This window comes from Pseudophryne corroboree, chromosome 8 (genome assembly GCF_028390025.1).
Source record: "Pseudophryne corroboree isolate aPseCor3 chromosome 8, aPseCor3.hap2, whole genome shotgun sequence".
Taxonomy (NCBI): domain Eukaryota; kingdom Metazoa; phylum Chordata; class Amphibia; order Anura; family Myobatrachidae; genus Pseudophryne; species Pseudophryne corroboree.
In genome coordinates, this window is record NC_086451.1 from 81,875,030 (window position 1) to 81,894,946 (window position 19,917).

At 48.8% G+C, this 19,917-nt stretch overlaps 1 protein-coding gene across 1 annotated transcript in view; it reads left to right on the forward strand.

Annotated features, from left to right (window-relative positions):
* The window catches only part of DDX31 (DEAD-box helicase 31), a 283,897-nt gene that overhangs the window by 149,810 nt on the left and 114,170 nt on the right, over window positions 1-19,917 (forward strand). The window contains exons 14-16 of the mRNA XM_063936762.1: window positions 366-425; window positions 8,639-8,689; window positions 14,521-14,660. Coding sequence (XP_063792832.1) covers window positions 366-425; window positions 8,639-8,689; window positions 14,521-14,660 — 251 coding nt within the window. The remainder of the gene's footprint in view (window positions 1-365; window positions 426-8,638; window positions 8,690-14,520; window positions 14,661-19,917) is intronic.

Genomic DNA, 19,917 nt, shown 5'->3' on the forward strand with positions numbered 1-19,917 from the left:
TGTATGTATATATATATATATATATATATATATATATATTTATAGATAGACTTCTTGTCTTCTTTACTTGGAGAGCCGCCTTTGGGGTATATGTATGAGTATGTGCGTGTGTTTTATTTCTCTCTCTCTATGTGTGTGTGTGTGTGTGTGTGTATATGTATGTATGTATGTATGTGTGTGTATTTTATATATATATATATATATATATATATATATATAATATGTATGTATGTGTATATTAATTCAACTTCTTATACACAGGGCGTGTCTTAGCCGGAGTGCCACTGGTAAATGCTCATTTGTTTTTCTGCAACATATTGGATGGTCCAATTACCCTATCATTTTCTCTGTTTTCTGTATTACAGGAAAGGACAGAAGCGTTCCAGCACTTCACTCAAGCCAAGGCTGGTATACTGCTGTGTACGGTGAGTAACTTGCACATTACAAAATGTATTAGAGAAGTAGCCGAATGGTACAACATTGAGAGGAGGATGTCACAGTATTGGAACAAAGGAAGGCAGGGAATATGGTAGTGGTAAAGCAGTAACATGCAGTATATTGCTTCCAGATACAGTAAAGGTTCCCATCACTAGATAAAACTTAAGACAACCAGACTAGCTTTTAGCCAGTCAGAGCGTCAGGACATTGGCGGTGCTAGGCCAACCTGTAGCTCTTAAACTGGCCATATACTAAATTATGATCATTTAGATCATCCGTTGAAATGATTATCGTACAGTAAATGCACTTGAACGATAATTGTTCACAGATTGAAAACCGGTCGGTATCGTTTGGTGTGTCAGACCTGTCCGAATTTTCGAATCATCGTTCAGCCACTTCCATGTGGGCAGTGTATATCGCCACCATACAGCGTAGGGAGGAGTGCCGATTATAACCTTGTCACTCCTCCCCTCACCCGTTCTAAATGGTTGTCTGCGGAATTGAGGGGAATTTTCAAGCAGAAGTTTCCTTTACAAAGCGCTGGTGGACTTGGCCTGTCCCGTACGTGACCGCTATATTTTGTGATATTGTGGTTAGTATAACACCTAAAAAATAAAGACTAGTCAGGCACTTCCATATTATATCCGTCTTTAAAAGAAAAAGAAAAAAAACTTTCTCGTGTTACGTTTTAACAAAAAGTGTTATGTTAAAACTTTTACAAATGTCCCATATGTGACAGTGGAATGGCCCAACATGAGATACGTTGGTGGCTTGGACCACAGACAGATCTACGGTAATTTGGGGTTGAGATTAGAGTATTCTTGCTCACCCTAAAGAGAACCACCGGTTGCGTGGGATTATTCCTAATAAGTATATAATGACGTGTCACTGGGATCAGTATGATTTACCGGGCCGTCAGTATACCGACAACGGCATCCCAGCCGTCTGTATTCCGGCAACGGGGCCAGCGTGTTCGGTGGCTTGCTGCGCTCACCACAGGTTGTATTCCTGCTGTATGGGTGTCGTGGTCACCCACGAGTGGGAATAGCCCCTGTTCGCCAGGATTCCGGATGACGGCATTGTTGGCTGTCAGGATTCCGGCATTGGTATCGACAGCCGGAAATCTAATTGCATCCCGTGTCACTGTACATGGAATGAAAGTTCAAGTGTATCAGCAGCCTACACACAGGGCATGCAGCCATTTTGTGGGGAGTGATTTTGAGGCACTATGTACCTCATGCCACAGTGTCTTCACTGGTTCCTAGCGAATTTCTAGTTTTTTTTTTTGTTTTGTTTTTTTTGGGGGGGGGTTTCAAGTGTATTTTATAGAATTTTCCAAGTACAATGTACAATACACAAATCACAATAACATTAGCACAGACAACATATGCATTTCCAGTCAAAAAAAATAATAATAATTAAATATAAGTAGAGCAATATGTACATGAGCATACAATAAGCACACAGTGTGGAGTCACCCCAAAATAGCAGAATAACATATCCTGCAGAAGTAAAGTCAGTATCAAATACTTGGAGTAAGATTAGGCAAAGCAAATAAATGCTCAAAGAGTATAGAGAACAACTCCACATAGCAGAAATAATAATAAAGAGGTACGGAGGTACATAGTGGCAGGTCCGCATCCGAGGTAGGCAATGGGCTGGCCGACCAGTCCAAATATATACAAGACTAACAGGTCGGAGAATAAAAAAAATAGTAAGAATTCTGCCAAAGCCCCCAAATCTTGTCATATTTCCCTGGACATATACGTTTGGCATACATAAAACGTTCATGTGTTAGTGTATTATTAACCAGTGCAATCCAGGCCACCGGGGAAGGCGGGTCACCACCCATCCACGTGCGGGCTATGCTGACACGAGCCAAGGTAAAAAGGTTATTTATATATACTCGGAGGTGTGGTGAAAGAGTCCTCTAATTCCAACCCAAAAATAAATATACTCGAATTCAAAAGGGTAATCTGAATACCTGTATTGTGAATACTTTTCACCACCTCCTCCCAAAATGTGGCCACCCGTGGGCAGAGCCACAGCAGATGCCAGAAACCATCAGCCGGAGCGGAGCATTTAGTGTCTGATGCTGAACCTCTGATTTGAAATAGTCTATTAGGGATCCAAATGACCCTGTGTGAGATATAGCAAATTTCTAGTCTTCATTCTCATGAATATTGGTAACAAAAAGGGCCACCTACACTGTGCGCATGCGACAGGCCAAACTTAGATTCACTAGTAATATCTGTGGTATTGGGCTTGTGCTTTTGCATGTAGTACACACAGCCCTATATAATTCTTCGACAGTGCTGGCCATTACGCTGCCTTCTCTGGGGTACATGGCCTAATAAGGTTCTACTTGGACCTTGAGGCCTGGAAGGACATCAGAGCCTGAGTGTTTGATAGCAGTGACTCCTTTACCCTGTCCGGTACTTTCATGCCCTTCATACACCCTCCACTGGCAGGGAATGGCTGAGTTTAATATAACTCCTCCACGGCCCTGGCACACTTCCTCAGCTGCCAGTTTGTGGCCGCACTCACACTGTAGCCTGCCTGCTGCACGCTACAGAAGGCTGCACAATTAGCTCCCTAATAGTGGCAGCTGTTGATCGCAGAATGTGTGAAGCTTGGAGCATCCTATCCACCACCAACTTGTAAATTACAGCTATCTGGAGTAATTAGGGCTGAAAACGGCTTAGCCGACTGCAGAATGGGGGCGGAGCATTCCCTTAACCTTGTCAGTGCCAAAGTGGAGGCTGCTGTATTCTTAAGCATTTCGTCATTGTGTGACGTCCCTGAGTGGGACTGGCATATGTCAGGGTACCTCAGCCATTGACATGGTAAAGTTACACATATTCACTCTAAATATCTCTGTCCGACGTGATTATAAGAGTGTTCCAAATCCGGACTGAGAATAGCGATTTGCTAAAACTTGGCTCTTTTGATTTTTCTCTGATTTTAATTCCACTCGCTTGAGCTTCCTCAGCGAGCCCTGGAAGGCACAGATGGAAATCGGCTTGCTCAGGTGCCTGCCTGTCAGCCGGATTAAAATGACTCATTTATTTGCCATAGAAGTTCCCCCGAATATGGCAGGTAGCAGGCGAGTGGGGGCCCAGCATCCCCGCCAGAGAAATCAAGGCAGCCGCCCCGCCCTTTCCGTCCTGCCAAAAGTCATTATTGCCGAGTGCGGAGAGCCATCAGCATGAAAGTGTCCCCCGTCGTCACGGCGACAGATTGGGCTGCGTAATAAAGTCAGGCTGAGCCGAGCGCGGGAGGCCAAGACACTTGGCTGGAGGCACCAGAATATGGCAACACGAGTTAACGTGGCTGAGTAAACAGCAAAACATTTTCTAAATGACCTTTTTGCTTCCCCCCCACTCCTCCTCCTCTTTGCACCCACAGTAAAGATGAGCTGTAGATAGGCGCCGTGCCAGTAGCAGGCAAGGTGGCCGCACTAAATACTGCTGCAGTCTGAGATTAGACCAGTCTCGTGCTTCCACCCCATGCTGATGCTGCAGCACTGACTCTGGGTCACATCCTCAGCCAGAGCCGGCTATTCCTGGACCTGTTACAGCAGATGGGGCTTATTTTACCCTTCAGTCAGTGACTTTACTACAGTACTACATTTATTATAGCATGGCTTTGTACTGTGTCTGCAGTCCTGCAGCAGAGTGGGCATTCTTCAGGAGCAGCACAGAATAGCAAACATTGCTGTCTTCTCAAAGCTTATGCATACATTAGGCAAACGTGTACACACTCTGGTATGTTCACACAGCTGGGCACCCCGTCACTTATGCAGTCACACAGCTGTGCGTCCCATCACATGTGCAGTCACACAGCTGTGCGCCCCATAACATCGGCATTCATACAGCTGTGCGCCCCGTCACGTGCAGACCCAGCTGTGCGCCCAGTCACGTGCAGTCACACAGCTGGCCACCCCATAACGTGCAGTCACACAGCTGGGCGCCCCGTCACTTATGCAGTCACACAGCTGGGCGCACCGTCACTTATGCAGTCACACAGCTGTGCGCCCCGTCACACGTGCAGTCACACAGCTGTGCGCCCCGTCACACGTGCAGTCACACAGCTGGGCGCCCCGTCACTTATGCAGTCACACAGCTGGGCGCCCCGTCACTTATGCAGTCACACAGCTGGGCGCCCCGTCACTTATGCAGTCACACAGCTGGGCGCCCCGTCACTTATGCAGTCACACAGCTGTGCGCCCCGTCACACGTGCAGTCACACAGCTGTGCGCCCCGTCACACGTGCAGTCACACAGCTGGGCGCCCCGTCACTTATGCAGTCACACAGCTGGGCGCCCCGTCACTTGTGCAGTCACACAGCTGTGCGCCCCGTCACGTATGCAGTCACACAGCTGGGCGCCCCGTCACTTATGCAGTCACACAGCTGGGCGCCCCGTCACTTATGCAGTCACACAGCTGGGCGCCCCGTCACTTATGCAGTCACACAGCTGGGCGCCCCGTCACTTATGCAGTCACACAGCTGTGCGCCCCGTCACATGTGCAGTCACACAGCTGTGCGCCCCGTCACTTATGCAGTCACACAGCTGTGCGCCCCGTCACTTATGCAGTCACACAGCTGTGCGCCCCGTCACTTATGCAGTCACACAGCTGTGCGCCCCGTCACTTATGCAGTCACACAGCTGTGCGCCCCGTCACATGTGCAGTCACACAGCTGTGCGCCCCATAACATCGGCATTCATACAGCTGTGCGCCCCGTCACGTGCAGACCCAGCTGTGCGCCCAGTCACGTGCAGTCACACAGCTGGCCACCCCATAACGTGCAGTCACACAGCTGGGCGCCCCGTCACTTATGCAGTCACACAGCTGGGCGCACCGTCACTTATGCAGTCACACAGCTGGGCGCCCCGTCACTTGTGCAGTCACACAGCTGTGCGCCCCATCACATGTGCAGTCACACAGCTGTGCGCCCCGTCACACGTGCAGTCACACAGCTGGGCGCCCCGTCACTTATGCAGTCACACAGCTGGGCGCCCCGTCACTTGTGCAGTCACACAGCTGTGCGCCCCATCACATGTGCAGTCACACAGCTGTGCGCCCCGTCACGTATGCAGTCACACAGCTGGGCGCCCCGTCACTTATGCAGTCACACAGCTGGGCGCCCCGTCACTTATGCAGTCACACAGCAGGGCGCACCGTCACTTATGCAGTCACACAGCTGGGCGCCCCGTCACTTGTGCAGTCACACAGCTGTGCGCCCCATCACATGTGCAGTCACACAGCTGTGCGCCCCGTCACTTATGCAGTCACACAGCTGTGCGCCCCGTCACTTATGCAGTCACACAGCTGTGCGCCCCGTCACATGTGCAGTCACACAGCTGTGCGCCCCATCACATGTGCAGTCACACAGCTGTGCACCCCATCACATGTGCAGTCACACAGCTGTGCACCCCATCACACGTGCAGTCACACAGCTGTGCGCCCCGTCACACGTGCAGTCACACAGCTGTGCGGCCCGTCATACGTGCAGTCACACAGCTGTGCGCCCCGTCACACGTGGGCAGTCACACAGCTGTGCGCCCCGTCACACGTGGGCAGTCACACAGCTGGGCGGCCCGTCACGTGGGCAGTCACACAGCTGGGCGGCCCATCACGTGGGCAGTCACACAGCTGGGCGGCCCGTCACGTGGGCAGTCACACAGCTGGGCGGCCCATCACGTGGGCAGTCACACAGCTGGGCGCCCCGTCACATGGGCAGTCACACAGCTATGCACCCTTGTCGTGTCGGCTGGCACCACAGGTATACAGCTGTGCACCTTCGCTATATGTACAGACGTGCATCTGTAAACCATCGTGTATGCTGTAGACATGTTGATAAGTAAACAGTGGTCTTTACCATACTTCATGATAATCATCTGTGTCTTCATACTAGTGGACTTTGCCCCAGTATTTGCGTCTCCATATGTGTCTGATATGCTGGCCTCTGCATCTAGTCTCTGTGACCCTCTCTCCTGAGTGACCTTCATCACACTGTCACTGCACCACCCCTGTGTAACACTCTCCACAGCCAGATTCCACCCCACTCCTGACAGACTTATTCTGACTACTTGTGTCGAACACCCTGTGACATTGTCCTATACGCTGGAGGATATTTATAAGAATTGTAGAACTACAAAATCAGACCCCAATGAATTTACAACATAAAAACTGGAAGTACAGTATCCTCTGAACAACATGTAGCACTCGACCTTCTACAGGACTGGCAGCGAAAAATACAGCTTGGTGTCAGAGAAAACCTTCAGGAGCATCCAAATACTACTGCATTCTGGGAAATTTTCCTTTTGCTTACAATATTTTGTATGGCTAAACAAATTCTTCCTTCCTCTGCCTTTCCGTCTTCCCTCCACCAAGGTCAGAGTGTCCCCTTGTTCTCGTAGTGATTTTATTCCTCAAATAACGTCCTCCAAAACTCAAGGGGTATATTCAATTAGGGTCGGATCCATTCAGACATGAATTTGTCGGAATGGATCCGACAACCCCTATTCAATCTCATCTCAATTCGACTTTTAAAAAGTCGAGTTGAGATGAGGGACCCAGAGGAGGAGAGGGGGGGGCGCGAGGAGAGGGGGGGGGGGGGCGCGGGGACAGCCGCGGGCAGACGGAGGAGATCAGCGCTACAGTAGCGCTGCAGGAGGATGTCACACAGCCGCCCGACCTCACGGCAGTGAGGACCCGGCTCCAGCAAGCGTGATTTCACTTGCTGGAGCCGGGTGGAAGCTGCTGTGAGCGGCGTGGCTGTGTGACATACTGCCGTAGCGCTGTGCTGTAGCGCTGATCTCCCCTGTATGCCCGCGGCTGTCCCCTGTCTCCCCGCGGCTCTTCCCCCTCTCCTGCTCTGGGTCCCACATCTCAGTCCGACATTTTTTTATGTCGGACTGAGATGGTCGAAAAGGGGGCCAAAACCTGTCGGTTTTGGCCCTGTTTTCAACACAAGCACGTGGATCGGCAGCTATTCCGCCAATCCACGTGCTTTTCGACAAGTCGAGGAATATATTGAATAAGTCGAAAACTGCTGTCTTTTCGACAGGCGGCAGCTTTCAACGTCAATTGAATATACCCCTGAATGTGATGACACGTGTTAGATTGAAACGTCTATGGTTTTTGTGGAGCTTTTCGTTTCCCACCATATTGGCCATTGGGGGCGATGGATGTTCTTTTGGAATCTATGGCTGGCAGTCCATATAACTTCTGTGATTCGCGTTTCTAGTCGTAGAGCCAATAACAAAATATTTATTTTCGGTTTTGTTTCAAAATTTTGCCTGGTGTTACTATGGCGGCTTCCAGTCAGGGCTTTATAAGCCAGCCCCTATATATAGATGTTACCCTCTGGACCTAAGGGGTATCAGTTGATTTACCGACTGACACAGTACCGACGGTCATAATACCGACAGTCAAAATACAGATATTCATTATGCCGACATGCTCAAAATGCCGACATAGTCAGAATATCAACATTTGAAATGCTGCGGATCTGGAGGGGGAATATAATAGTGTGCACGCGCTTGCCATGCAAGGGGACGCGGTACACTTACACGGTGTTAATGGCGACCTATGTCGGCATTGACACAAAAAATATAGAAAAAACTCATGTTGGTATTTTGACATGTCTGTATTTCAAATGTCCGTATTCTGACTATGTCGGCATTTTGAACATGTCTGCATAATGAATGTTGGCTGTCGGGATTATGACTGTCGGTATTGTGTCCGTCGGTAAATCATACTGAACATGAGAGATGAGTACATATAGCTGCAATGTAGTGGTGTGCTGGGCATTAATGCTAGTGTAGGGACTTGCAGAGAATTGGGGTCCCTTGACGACATGCTGCAAGCTTAAGTGTTATGAACAAAATCTCATCCTTTTATTTCTAATTACATACAGATTTGCAGTATATTTGTGTTAGTGCCGTTAGCACAAGTCTCTCTGTTGTGTATACATATATTACATTAATACTGCAACCAGCTGGTACCATGTACAGTATGAGTGAAACCACGCGCAGGCATATTTCTCTACTGCTTTATGCTACAAATACCGTCATCCTGATCTCTCAATATAATAATGTACCTTATCAGTGTCACTAATTAATGAGACCATTTACTAAAACAGAACATTTCTCTGAAGCTTACAATATAAGCTCTCCCTGTTCTTTTTGCAGGATGTTGCAGCTCGGGGCCTGGACCTGCCCCAGGTGACTTGGATTGTACAGGTGAGTTTCGAGCACTGGTAATGATTATGTTAAAGTCATTCTCCTGTTGAATACAAAACTTACCACCAGCCTCTCATCTGTAACCTCTCAATAAATTACTTCTCCTGTCTGCGACTGTGGGCCGGATTCAGATGTACTGGCCTCCCTCCCGGCCGCAATCGCACCCTCTTGACAGTATTCTAATGATACTGCCGATGGGCGCGACAAGTTCTGAAATGCGCGTAAAGAGACCCGTTTAGGCGCCCGAACAGGCCTTTTCACGATCGTGCCTATTACTTTAGTCGGGTTTAGGTGCTTTGCCCGCTCAAACCCGACTAATGGGTGCGATAACAGGGGCCATTTGCATATCGCCCCTCTATCTCCCGTCACTGTAGACCGCAGATAAGGAGTGCAATAAGATTTGAATTCCCCCCTGTACCTGGCTTCCACTGTCCCATCTGCCGTCACATCACTCTGTCCTAAATGCTGCGGAAAGACCGATATTCAGATCCCTACACTGGCTCTCCATATCCTCCTGAGTCCAATACAAATGAGTCCTCCGTAACACTGCCCCATCATACATCTAAAACACTCTCCCTCATGCTCCTGTAGTTCTGCCTCTTACCCACACTCCACCTCTTCTCCAATAACCACCGCTCACGAGCGCCTTCAAGTCTTCTCTCCTGCTGCCACCCACCTGGGAATTTTATTACCTTTTATCATCCATCAATCACTCTCTGATACCCCACCTGTTCATTAGAGCCCCAGCTATACACACATTGGTATACCATGCCCTGAACACTGTGTTATATGTAATATATAGGGTTCCATGTATAGCATTGTATGCTAATAGCTGCAGCCAGTTCTACGCTCTACCATCCCTTACTACTCTCCTGCTGTATTGGATAGGGATCCTCCTAGCACTCTTTTATACAGGATTCCGTATGATAGACTGATGGCTGACCATCAAAATCCCAACAGCCTCCCAGAAAGTACCCTAACCCTCCCCTGCCCCCTACCCTAACCAACCCTTGTGGGTGCCTAACCCTAAGCTTCCCCGGCACCGGGATCCTGAGCTCCATCGGGATTGTGATGCTGGCATTATGGAGCCGGTCGGGATTCCGGAGTCGGTATTTTCGACCGGCAGGATCCCATCTGGCAGCAGTTTAACTACATCCCCTTATACGCTATAATGTGCTACACGTCATCCCACATTATATAGTTCTGCATCACACTGCTGACACGTGTTAGTGTGTCAGAGGGCAGGAGAGCTGAACAGAAAATGCAGTTCTGTTACCAAGCGGCTGTTCAGGTGTACTACGAATTGCCGGCTGACGGGATCCCGCCGCCGGGATCCTGACAGCTGGAATGCTGGCAGCGGAGTGAACACAAAAGAGCCCCTTGCGGGCGTGCTACGCTCGCCATGATGCGGGCACGGTGGCGCGCTATGCACGCCACGCTATGTGTTCTCCCTCCAGAGGTGTTGTGGACACCCCAAGAGGGAGAAAAGTTGTCGGTATCACCGGGATCCCCACAGCCGGTATAACAAGCGCCACCCATTTGTACAACGCTCCACCCGTGATGGAATCACAGAGCTGGAGGTATGGACAGGTCTAGGCAACCCTCCAAAAATGTCCTTCTCCTGCCCATAGAAGCTCCAGGAGTGATCTATAGCTTTCCACCTAGATCTCAGGGAGAACCTTTGCTGGCTATGGGTCTCTCCGGGGGCTTCTTAGAATGTATTTTGTGATTAGAGAAACACGACGCCCCGGCTTCTTGCTCTCCAGTCAGGTTTATTGTGTCTCCTACATTCTAATGACGTAGGAAACCCTTTCACAATATAATTTATACCAATAAAAAATAAACAACACTTTCTTGATCACTTATTTTCAGTTCCATAAGTTTGCCAGAGACGCATATTTATCTCAACATAACACATTTCTATCACAATTTCCATAGCCAAACAATATGCCCATAGAGGGCAGTAGAGGAGGAGAGTTGGAACGTTTCAGTGAGGGTATGGGGTCCAGGATACAAGAAGCGTGGACAAAGGGGGAGGAGTCAGTAATGTGAGATTATTATGTCGATAATAATGTATGGCATTAGTTCCATGCAATCCAACCCCTACAGGGCTTGTTAGAGCTGTCATGTGATATGCGCTGAATGTTTTCAAGACAATATTCCAGCCACAATTTTTGATGGCAGCTTTTCGTTAGTGGAAGTTTCATCTTTTTCCAGTGGCTGCCACTAGGTAGTTGGCTGTACTTTATATGCATCTAATGAGTTCCTCGGTGTGTTTAGGCATGGAAGAAGAATATAAAGCAGTCAGGAAGGAAGCCAACTGTAATGGCACAAAAAAAGTTATAGGGTCAGGCCGGTATGGCACTGGGCACCAAAACGTGGGTCGGTGTGCCAGCAATATCCAGGTGCAGATTTAAATATTATCATAGATGGTAGGGGTGCGTGTATGTATGTATGTATGTGTATATTGCAGGGTTAATCTATGGTTAACTCTTAACTGTGGCCACAAGCTTTCTCATGCAGCCCTATGTAGACTCAATTATCCTGAACCTGCGTCAGCTGTTACTTTGGTAATTTATTAGCCAGTGTCAGGTGACTAGTGAACATTTAAAAGCCATAAGGGTATTTGGCAGGTGCACATTAAACCAAGTAGGCATATTTGCAGTTAGATTATGATTTGTGAAACAGTTGCCGGGTTTTAAGACTCTGTGATAGTGTAGGACCTGCATGAAGGTGGGGTACCTTGGCGATTGGTTTGCAGGCCTCTGTGCATACATACAAAAAATTGTCTTCTAATTTGATAAAACCTAACCAATGAATATTTTTCCTAAATGTTAGCATATTTTTGTCCCCACTTGCTAGATTTTGGAATGAAGCGCCCATCAGCAGAAACCTTGTGCATTTACCAATGGGGCTTTTTCCTACAAGGGGGAAGCCTAGTAAAATAACAGCGGGGATAATGTCCTGTTTATAAATTGAAGAATGCAGGCAAATATGTACCCCCCCCCCTTCTGTGTGTATGTAAGTCACTGCTGCCGTATATAAACCTGATATCGCCCCTGCTCACTTATCAAGCACCAGGCTGCAGTCTCAGATGCTGAGCCTGCCTGGTGTCGCCTAGCCATCCCTCTCCTCAGCGGTGTCTCTGAGAATAGATGCAAGCAGGATAACGATGAGACAGGGAGCTGGGTGAGAGAGAGCGATCGGGGGGGAAGGACAGCTTCTCGGGAGATAGGTCCCATTAGCTCCAAATCTAGCATGCATTTTGTCTTCACATGTCAGACTGCAGCGTTCCCCTGACAGTAACATCTGAACAGCTCCCCTCCTTTTCTTTTAGTGCTAAGGAGCTGCACTGGCTGATGTATTCCTTATGGGCTGCCTGGAAAGGCCAGAGTCTGTTTTATATGTGGGGTAATTAGGGCACCAAGAATTCCTCCCAAAAATACGTCATTCACTGCGCGCACATCTGTCCCTGTCAGCGCATCTGTGTTTTTATGGCACATGTTCCCAAGATAGAGATGGCTGAAAGAAACTGGTATGTGCTTAGATGTATCTTACAATCGGCCCATGCATTTTCCTTGCTAGACGAATGGTAGCGATTACTCACAACATGCAAATGCCTCATGGTAGTTTAAATGGCCCATTTGGGACATTCGGCAACCTGAAATTTTATAAAGGATCATAAAAAATAAAAAAAATGCGCTTGATCCGCGTATATGTATCTAGGCCTGATTCCAAGGTGTTCCCAGTTTGCGCAGTTGAGCGGGTTTGGTTTTGTACTGCTTGTGCGTCGCAGTCACTAATCCTTCACCACGTTTGCGCACTATTTATTTGAAAAGTGAGTGACCATTTGTGTGAGGTAACGGGTGGGGGCTTAAAGAGCTCAGGTGTGTCATGCTCATTTCAGAGGCGTGTCTGAGCTTGCGATTGCAAATTTGTGCGCTGTTGTAAATGTGCACCAGTGGTTTACTTGCGATGGACATTCTGAGCCATAGAGTTGCGCAGACGATTGATGGTGCGTCTTTGTACACAAGCGGCAGATCAGAGACTCCGTCAGTGGGTGCACAAGACATTGGCTGCGGCATTACTGTATATTTACAGATCCCCTGCGTGCGTAGACATGGGAAAATATAAAGAAAGGTGTGTCGCTGGTGCGGTCAAAAGATCCGTTAAGGTGCATATAAGTAATTGGTTAACAATTAAAAAGTACATACTGTATGAGACCACATTTGTGTCCAATTCTAAATCAGTCCCTTTGTGCTGTGTCTATTTGAGTATGCAAATACCGCCATGCCGCTGTATATTACACTGTACAGGGCCGGTTCTAGCCCTTGTGGCGCCCCGGGCAAAAATAGGGGCGTGGCTTCATAAAGGGCGTGGTCAATTATGCCCCCAGTAGAGTTGTGCCCCCAGTAGAGTTGTGCCCCCAGTAGAGTTGTGCCCCTTACAAAAATAAATAAATGAATACCATCCCCAATCCTGATTCCCGACCACTGCTGCCCTCCGTCTCCGGCGCCGCTCCTCTGATCTATGGGAAAGACGTCATGACGTCTCTCCCGTAGCACCGCATAGACACTAGAGGTCAGTCATGATCCCTATTGTCTATGTGCCGCTTCCACAATGCAGTGCGGTCCGCAATGACTTCATCGCGCACTGCACCACATCTACCGGGGGCACCAGTAGCGGATCTTGCAGCGGCGCCCTGGGCAAAAATCGTGCGTGCCCGTAGCAAGATCCGCTATTGATTACACATGTACTCGACAGACATCGATTGACTGCAGCGCCTCCTGGTGTCCTATCCTGGAACATGGAAGATTTGTGTATGTTTTCAGCGATCTCACCATAACGTGTACTTACAAGGTCTGGGTTGTTTTCACCCCATGCCGATGTTTGTAACCATTTAGTATACAGAAGGAGCCCTGCTCATCTATCCCTTTAATAGGATTAATTGAGCCAGTACAGTCGGACTTAATCCCCTGCTGTACTATTCTCTCTGTATTGTATTGCTGCTAAGAATAATAGATGAAAAGCTTATGCTAATAAGCCTTGGTGCACCATGGCGCATCGGAGAAGGCTAGATGAGCGAGGCTCCATCTGTATGTGCTTTGGATGCGATGCGGTCTGGGAACTGCTTTGGTACATAGAGGTCATCTACTTTAGCACAGTGGCCCAGGATGAAGGGAGGTAGTGATGTTTAAGGCCTCAGGCTATTAGCATTTGTGTTCATTTTGCTGACGATGTCATCGCTCAGTTGTCTGCCATAATAACCGTGCTTTGATTATAATCTAAGAAACGCATTTAGGCTAATTCTGTGTTGCACTGCAAGGGATGTAAGTAAATGTATTCTTTTTGTATGCAAAGAAAATAATGGCAGCTTTTGCATGTAGCCCGCAAATGCTGAACAGCTATATGTATTTTACCACTGCAATTTAGATTTAGGACGCGACCGTCTCATGTAAATATCTCTTCACATGAACCTTTAGAATCCAACTAGCAGTTACAATGTTGCTTCGTAGTGCACCAAAGGAGTATAGATGGGCTGTACAGAGATGCAGTAGAAGACTTTGGCCCTGATTTTGCACATCTTACAGTACTTATGTGGGATTCTGACTCGCGCACACCTCTGTTGTTCCTCTGCGGTGACTGAATGGGCGACAACCTAGATGCATATGGTTACAGTCTCATTAGAATTGCGCTCCCTGCAGGTATTCAGAATTGCAGCCGCATTACAAGCCCTTTGTGGTGTTATAATACACCCGTATGCCATAATTGATCTCCATAGTGCAGACTGTGCCTACATTAACAGTGCCTTACACTTTATTTGTCCCAAGTACAACGCCCCAGCATCTGCCGCAGAGTACATCCACCGCGTTGGCCGCACAGCGAGACTTGGAGCTCAGGGAAGCAGTCTACTCATCCTTCTACCGTCCGAGGCGGAATACATGCGTACCCTGGTGGATCATAAAATCAGGTAAGAGGAGAGAACAGTACTGGCACAAGACTTTTTATAATCACACATACAGTACCTTTTGAAGTGCACTACCACACTGGGCCATTTCATTAGTGGTGGTGCTGTTGTCTGTTGGGTGTATTGTCAGATGTGCCAATCCCATGCACTAAATGATTATGCTCTGTACACAGAGGGAACATATGGATATTTTTATTTATTATATTTCTCTGACGTCCTAGTGGATGCTGGGGACTCCGAAAGGACCATGGGGAATAGCGGCTCCGCAGGAGACTGGGCACAAAAGTAAAAGCTTTAGGACTACCTGGTGTGCACTGGCTCCTCCCCCCATGACCCTCCTCCAAGCCTCAGTTAGATTTTTGTGCCCGAACGAGAAGGGTGCTCACTAGGTGGCTCTCCTGAGCTGCTTAGTAAAAAAGTTTAAGTATAGGTTTTTTATTTTCAGTGAATCCTGCTGGCAACAGGTTCACTGCACCGAGGGACTAAGGGGAGAAGAAGCGAACTCACCTGCGTGCAGAGTGGATTGGGCTTCAAAGGCTACTGGACATTAGCTCCAGAGGGACGATCACAGGCCCAGCCATGGATGGGTCCCAGAGCCGCGCCGCCGGCCCCCTTACAGAGCCAGAAGACTGAAGAGGTCCGGAAAATCGGCGGCAGAAGACGTCCTGTCTTCAATAAGGTAGCGCACAGCACCGCAGCTGTGCGCCATTGCTCTCAGCACACTTCACACTCGGGTCACTGAAGGTGCAGGGCGCTGGGGGGGGCGCCCTGAGACGCAATAAAAACACCTTATATGGCAAAAAATACATCACATATAGCTCCTGGGCTATATGGATGCATTTAACCCCTGCCAATTTTTCCTTAAAAAAGCGGGAGAAAGGCCGCCGAGAAGGGGGCGGAGCCTATCTCCTCAGCACACTGGCGCCATTTTTCCTCACAGCTCCGTTGGAGGGAAGCTCCCTGACTCTCCCCTGCAGTCCTGCACTACAGAAACAGGGTAAAACAAGAGAGGGGGGGCACTAATTTGGCAGATAAATCTATACAGCAGCTATATAAGGGAAAAACACTTATATAAGGTTATCCCTGTATATATATAGCGCTCTGGTGTGTGCTGGCAAACTCTCCCTCTGTCTCCCCAAAGGGCTAGTGGGGTCCTGTCCTCTATCAGAGCATTCCCTGTGTGTGTGCTGTGTGTCGGTACGTTGTGTCGACATGTATGAGGAGGAAAATGGTATGGAGGCGGAGCAATTGCCTGTAATAGTGATGTCACCCCCTAGGGAGTCGACACCTGATTGGATGGTCTTATGGAAGGAATTACGTGATAGTGTCAGCACTTTACAAAAGACTGTTGACGACATGAGACAGCCGGCAAATCAGTTATTACCTGTACAGGCGTCTCAAACACCGTCAGGGGCTCTAAAGCGCCCGTTACCTCAGATGGTCGACACAGACCCAGACACGGACACTGACTCCAGTGTCGACGGTGAGGAAACAAACGTATTTTCCAGTAGGGCCACACGTTACATGATCACGGCAATGAAGGAGGTTTTGAACATTTCTGATACTACAAGTACCACAAAAAAGGGTATTATGTGGGGTGTGAAAAAACTACCCGTAGTTTTTCCTGAATCAGATGAATTAAATGAGGTGTGTGATGAAGCGTGGGTTTCCCCCGATAAAAAACTGCTAATTTCTAAAAAATTATTGGCATTATACCCTTTCCCGCCAGAGGTTAGGGCGCGTTGGGAAACACCCCCTAGGGTAGATAAGGCGCTCACACGCTTATCAAAACAAGTGGCGTTACCGTCTCCTGATACGGCCGCCCTCAAGGAACCAGCTGATAGGAAGCTGGAAAATATCCTAAAAAGTATATACACACATACTGGTATTATACTGCGACCAGCAATCGCCTCAGCCTGGATGTGCAGTGCTGGGGTGGCTTGGTCGGATTCCCTGACTGAAAATATTGATACCCTGGACAGGGACAGTATATTATTGACTATAGAGCATTTAAAGGATGCATTTCTATATATGCGAGATGCACAGAGGGATATTTGCACTCTGGCATCAAGAGTAAGTGCGCTGTCCATTTCTGCCAGAAGAGGGTTATGGACGCGACAGTGGTCAAGCGATGCGGATTCCAAACGGCATATGGAAGTATTGCCGTATAAAGGGGAGGAGTTATTTGGGGTCGGTCTATCGGACCTGGTGGCCACGGCAACGGCTGGGAAATCCACCTTTTTACCCCAGGTCACCTCTCAGCAGAAAAAGACACCGTCTTTTCAGGCTCAGTCCTTTCGTCCCCATAAGGGCAAGCGGGCAAAAGGCCACTCATATCTGCCCCGGGGCAGAGGAAGGGGAAAAAGACTGCAGCAGGCAGCCTCTTCCCAGGAACAGAAGCCCTCCCCCGCTTCTGCCAAGTCCTCAGCATGACGCTGGGGCCTTACAAGCGGACTCGGGCACGGTGGGGGCCCGTCTCAAGAATTTCAGCGCGCAGTGGGCTCACTCGCAAGTGGACCCCTGGATCCTGCAGGTAGTATCTCAGGGGTACAAATTAGAATTCGAGACGTCTCCCCCTCGCCGGTTCCTGAAGTCTGCTTTACCAACGTCTCCCTCCGACAGGGAGGCGGTATTGGAAGCCATTCACAAGCTGTATTCCCAGCAGGTGATAATCAAGGTACCCCTCCTACAACAGGGAAAGGGGTATTATTCCACGCTGTTTGTGGTACCGAAGCCGGACGGCTCGGTGAGACCTATTTTAAATCTGAAATCCTTGAACACTTACATACAAAGGTTCAAATTCAAGATGGAGTCACTCAGAGCAGTGATAGCGAACCTGGAAGAAGGGGACTATAGGGTGTCTCTGGACATCAAGGATGCTTACCTCCATGTCCCAATTTGCCCTTCTCACCAAGGGTACCTCAGGTTTGTGGTACAGAACTGTCACTATCAGTTTCAGACGCTGCCGTTTGGATTGTCCACGGCACCCCGGGTCTTTACCAAGGTAATGGCCGAAATGATGATTCTTCTTCGAAGAAAAGGCGTCTTAATTATCCCTTACTTGGACGATCTCCTGATAAGGGCAAGGTCCAGAGAACAGTTAGAGGTCGGAGTAGCACTATCTCAAGTAGTACTACGACAGCACGGGTGGATTCTAAATATTCCAAAATCGCAGCTGATTCCGACGACACGTCTGCTGTTCCTAGGGATGATTCTGGACACTGTCCAGAAAAAGGTGTTTCTCCCGGAGGAGAAAGCCAGGGAGTTATCCGACCTAGTCAGGAACCTCCTAAAACCAGGCCAAGTGTCAGTGCATCAATGCACAAGGGTCCTGGGAAAAATGGTGGCTTCTTACGAAGCGATTCCATTCGGCAGATTCCACGCAAGAACTTTTCAGTGGGATCTGCTGGACAAATGGTCCGGATCGCATCTTCAAATGCATCAGCGGATAACCCTGTCTCCAAGGACAAGGGTGTCTCTCCTGTGGTGGTTACAGAGTGCTCATCTTCTAGAGGGCCGCAGATTCGGCATTCAGGATTGGGTCCTGGTGACCACGGATGCCAGCCTGAGAGGCTGGGGAGCAGTCACACAGGGAAGAAATTTCCAGGGCTTGTGGTCAAGCATGGAAACGTCACTTCACATAAATATCCTGGAACTAAGGGCCATTTACAATGCCCTAAGTCAGGCAAGGCCTCTGCTTCAGGGTCAGCCGGTGTTGATCCAGTCGGACAACATCACGGCAGTCGCCCACGTAAACAGACAGGGCGGCACAAGAAGCAGGAGGGCAATGACGGAAGTTGCAAGGATTCTTCACTGGGCGGAAAATCGTGTGATAGCACTGTCAGCAGTGTTCATTCCGGGAGTGGACAACTGGGAAGCAGACTTCCTCAGCAGACACGACCTCCACCCGGGAGAGTGGGGACTTCACCCAGAAGTCTTCCACATGATTGTGAACCGTTGGGAAAAACCAAAGGTGGACATGATGGCGTCCCGCCTCAACAAAAAACTGGACAGATATTGCGCCAGGTCAAGGGACCCTCAGGCAATAGCTGTGGACGCTCTGGTAACACCGTGGGTGTACCAGTCAGTGTATGTGTTCCCTCCTCTGCCTCTCATACCCAAGGTACTGAGAATCATAAGAAGGAGAGGAGTAAGGACTATACTCGTGGCTCCGGATTGGCCAAGAAGGACTTGGTACCCGGAACTTCAAGAGATGCTCACGGAAGACCCGTGGCCTCTGCCTCTAAGAAAGGACCTGCTCCAGCAGGGACCCTGTCTGTTCCAAGACTTACCGCGGCTGCGTTTGACGGCATGGCGGTTGAACGCCGGATCCTGAAGGAAAAAGGCATTCCGGATGAAGTCATCCCTACCCTGATCAAAGCCAGGAAGGATGTAACTGTGCAACATTATCACCGTATTTGGCGTAAATATGTTGCGTGGTGTGAGGCCAGGAAGGCCCCTACAGAGGAATTTCAACTGGGTCGTTTCCTGCATTTCCTACAAACAGGACTGTCTATGGGCCTAAAATTAGGGTCCATTAAGGTTCAAATTTCGGCCCTGTCGATATTCTTCCAAAAAGAACTAGCTTCAGTTCCTGAAGTTCAGACGTTTGTCAAGGGGGTACTGCATATACAGCCTCCTTTTGTGCCTCCAGTGGCACCTTGGGATCTCAATGTAGTTTTGGGGTTCCTAAAATCACATTGGTTTGAACCACTCACCACTGTGGACTTAAAATATCTCACATGGAAAGTGGTAATGCTGTTAGCCCTGGCTTCAGCCAGGCGTGTCTCAGAATTGGCGGCTTTATCCTATAAAAGCCCTTACCTAATTTTTCATACGGACAGGGCAGAATTGAGGACTCGTCCTCAATTTCTCCCTAAGGTGGTTTCAGCATTTCACTTAAACCAGCCTATTGTGGTACCTGCGGCTACTAGGGACTTGGAGGATTCCAAGTTGCTGGACGTAGTCAGGGCCCTGAAAATATATGTTTCCAGGACGGCTGGAGTCAGAAAATCTGACTCGCTGTTTATCCTGTATGCACCCAACAAGCTGGGTGCTCCTGCTTCTAAGCAGACTATTGCTCGTTGGATTTGTAGTACAATTCAGCTTGCACATTCTGTGGCAGGATTGCCACAGCCAAAATCTGTAAAAGCCCATTCCACACGGAAAGTGGGCTCATCTTGGGCGGCTGCCCGAGGGGTCTCGGCTTTACAACTTTGCCGAGCAGCTACTTGGTCAGGGGCAAACACGTTTGCTAAAT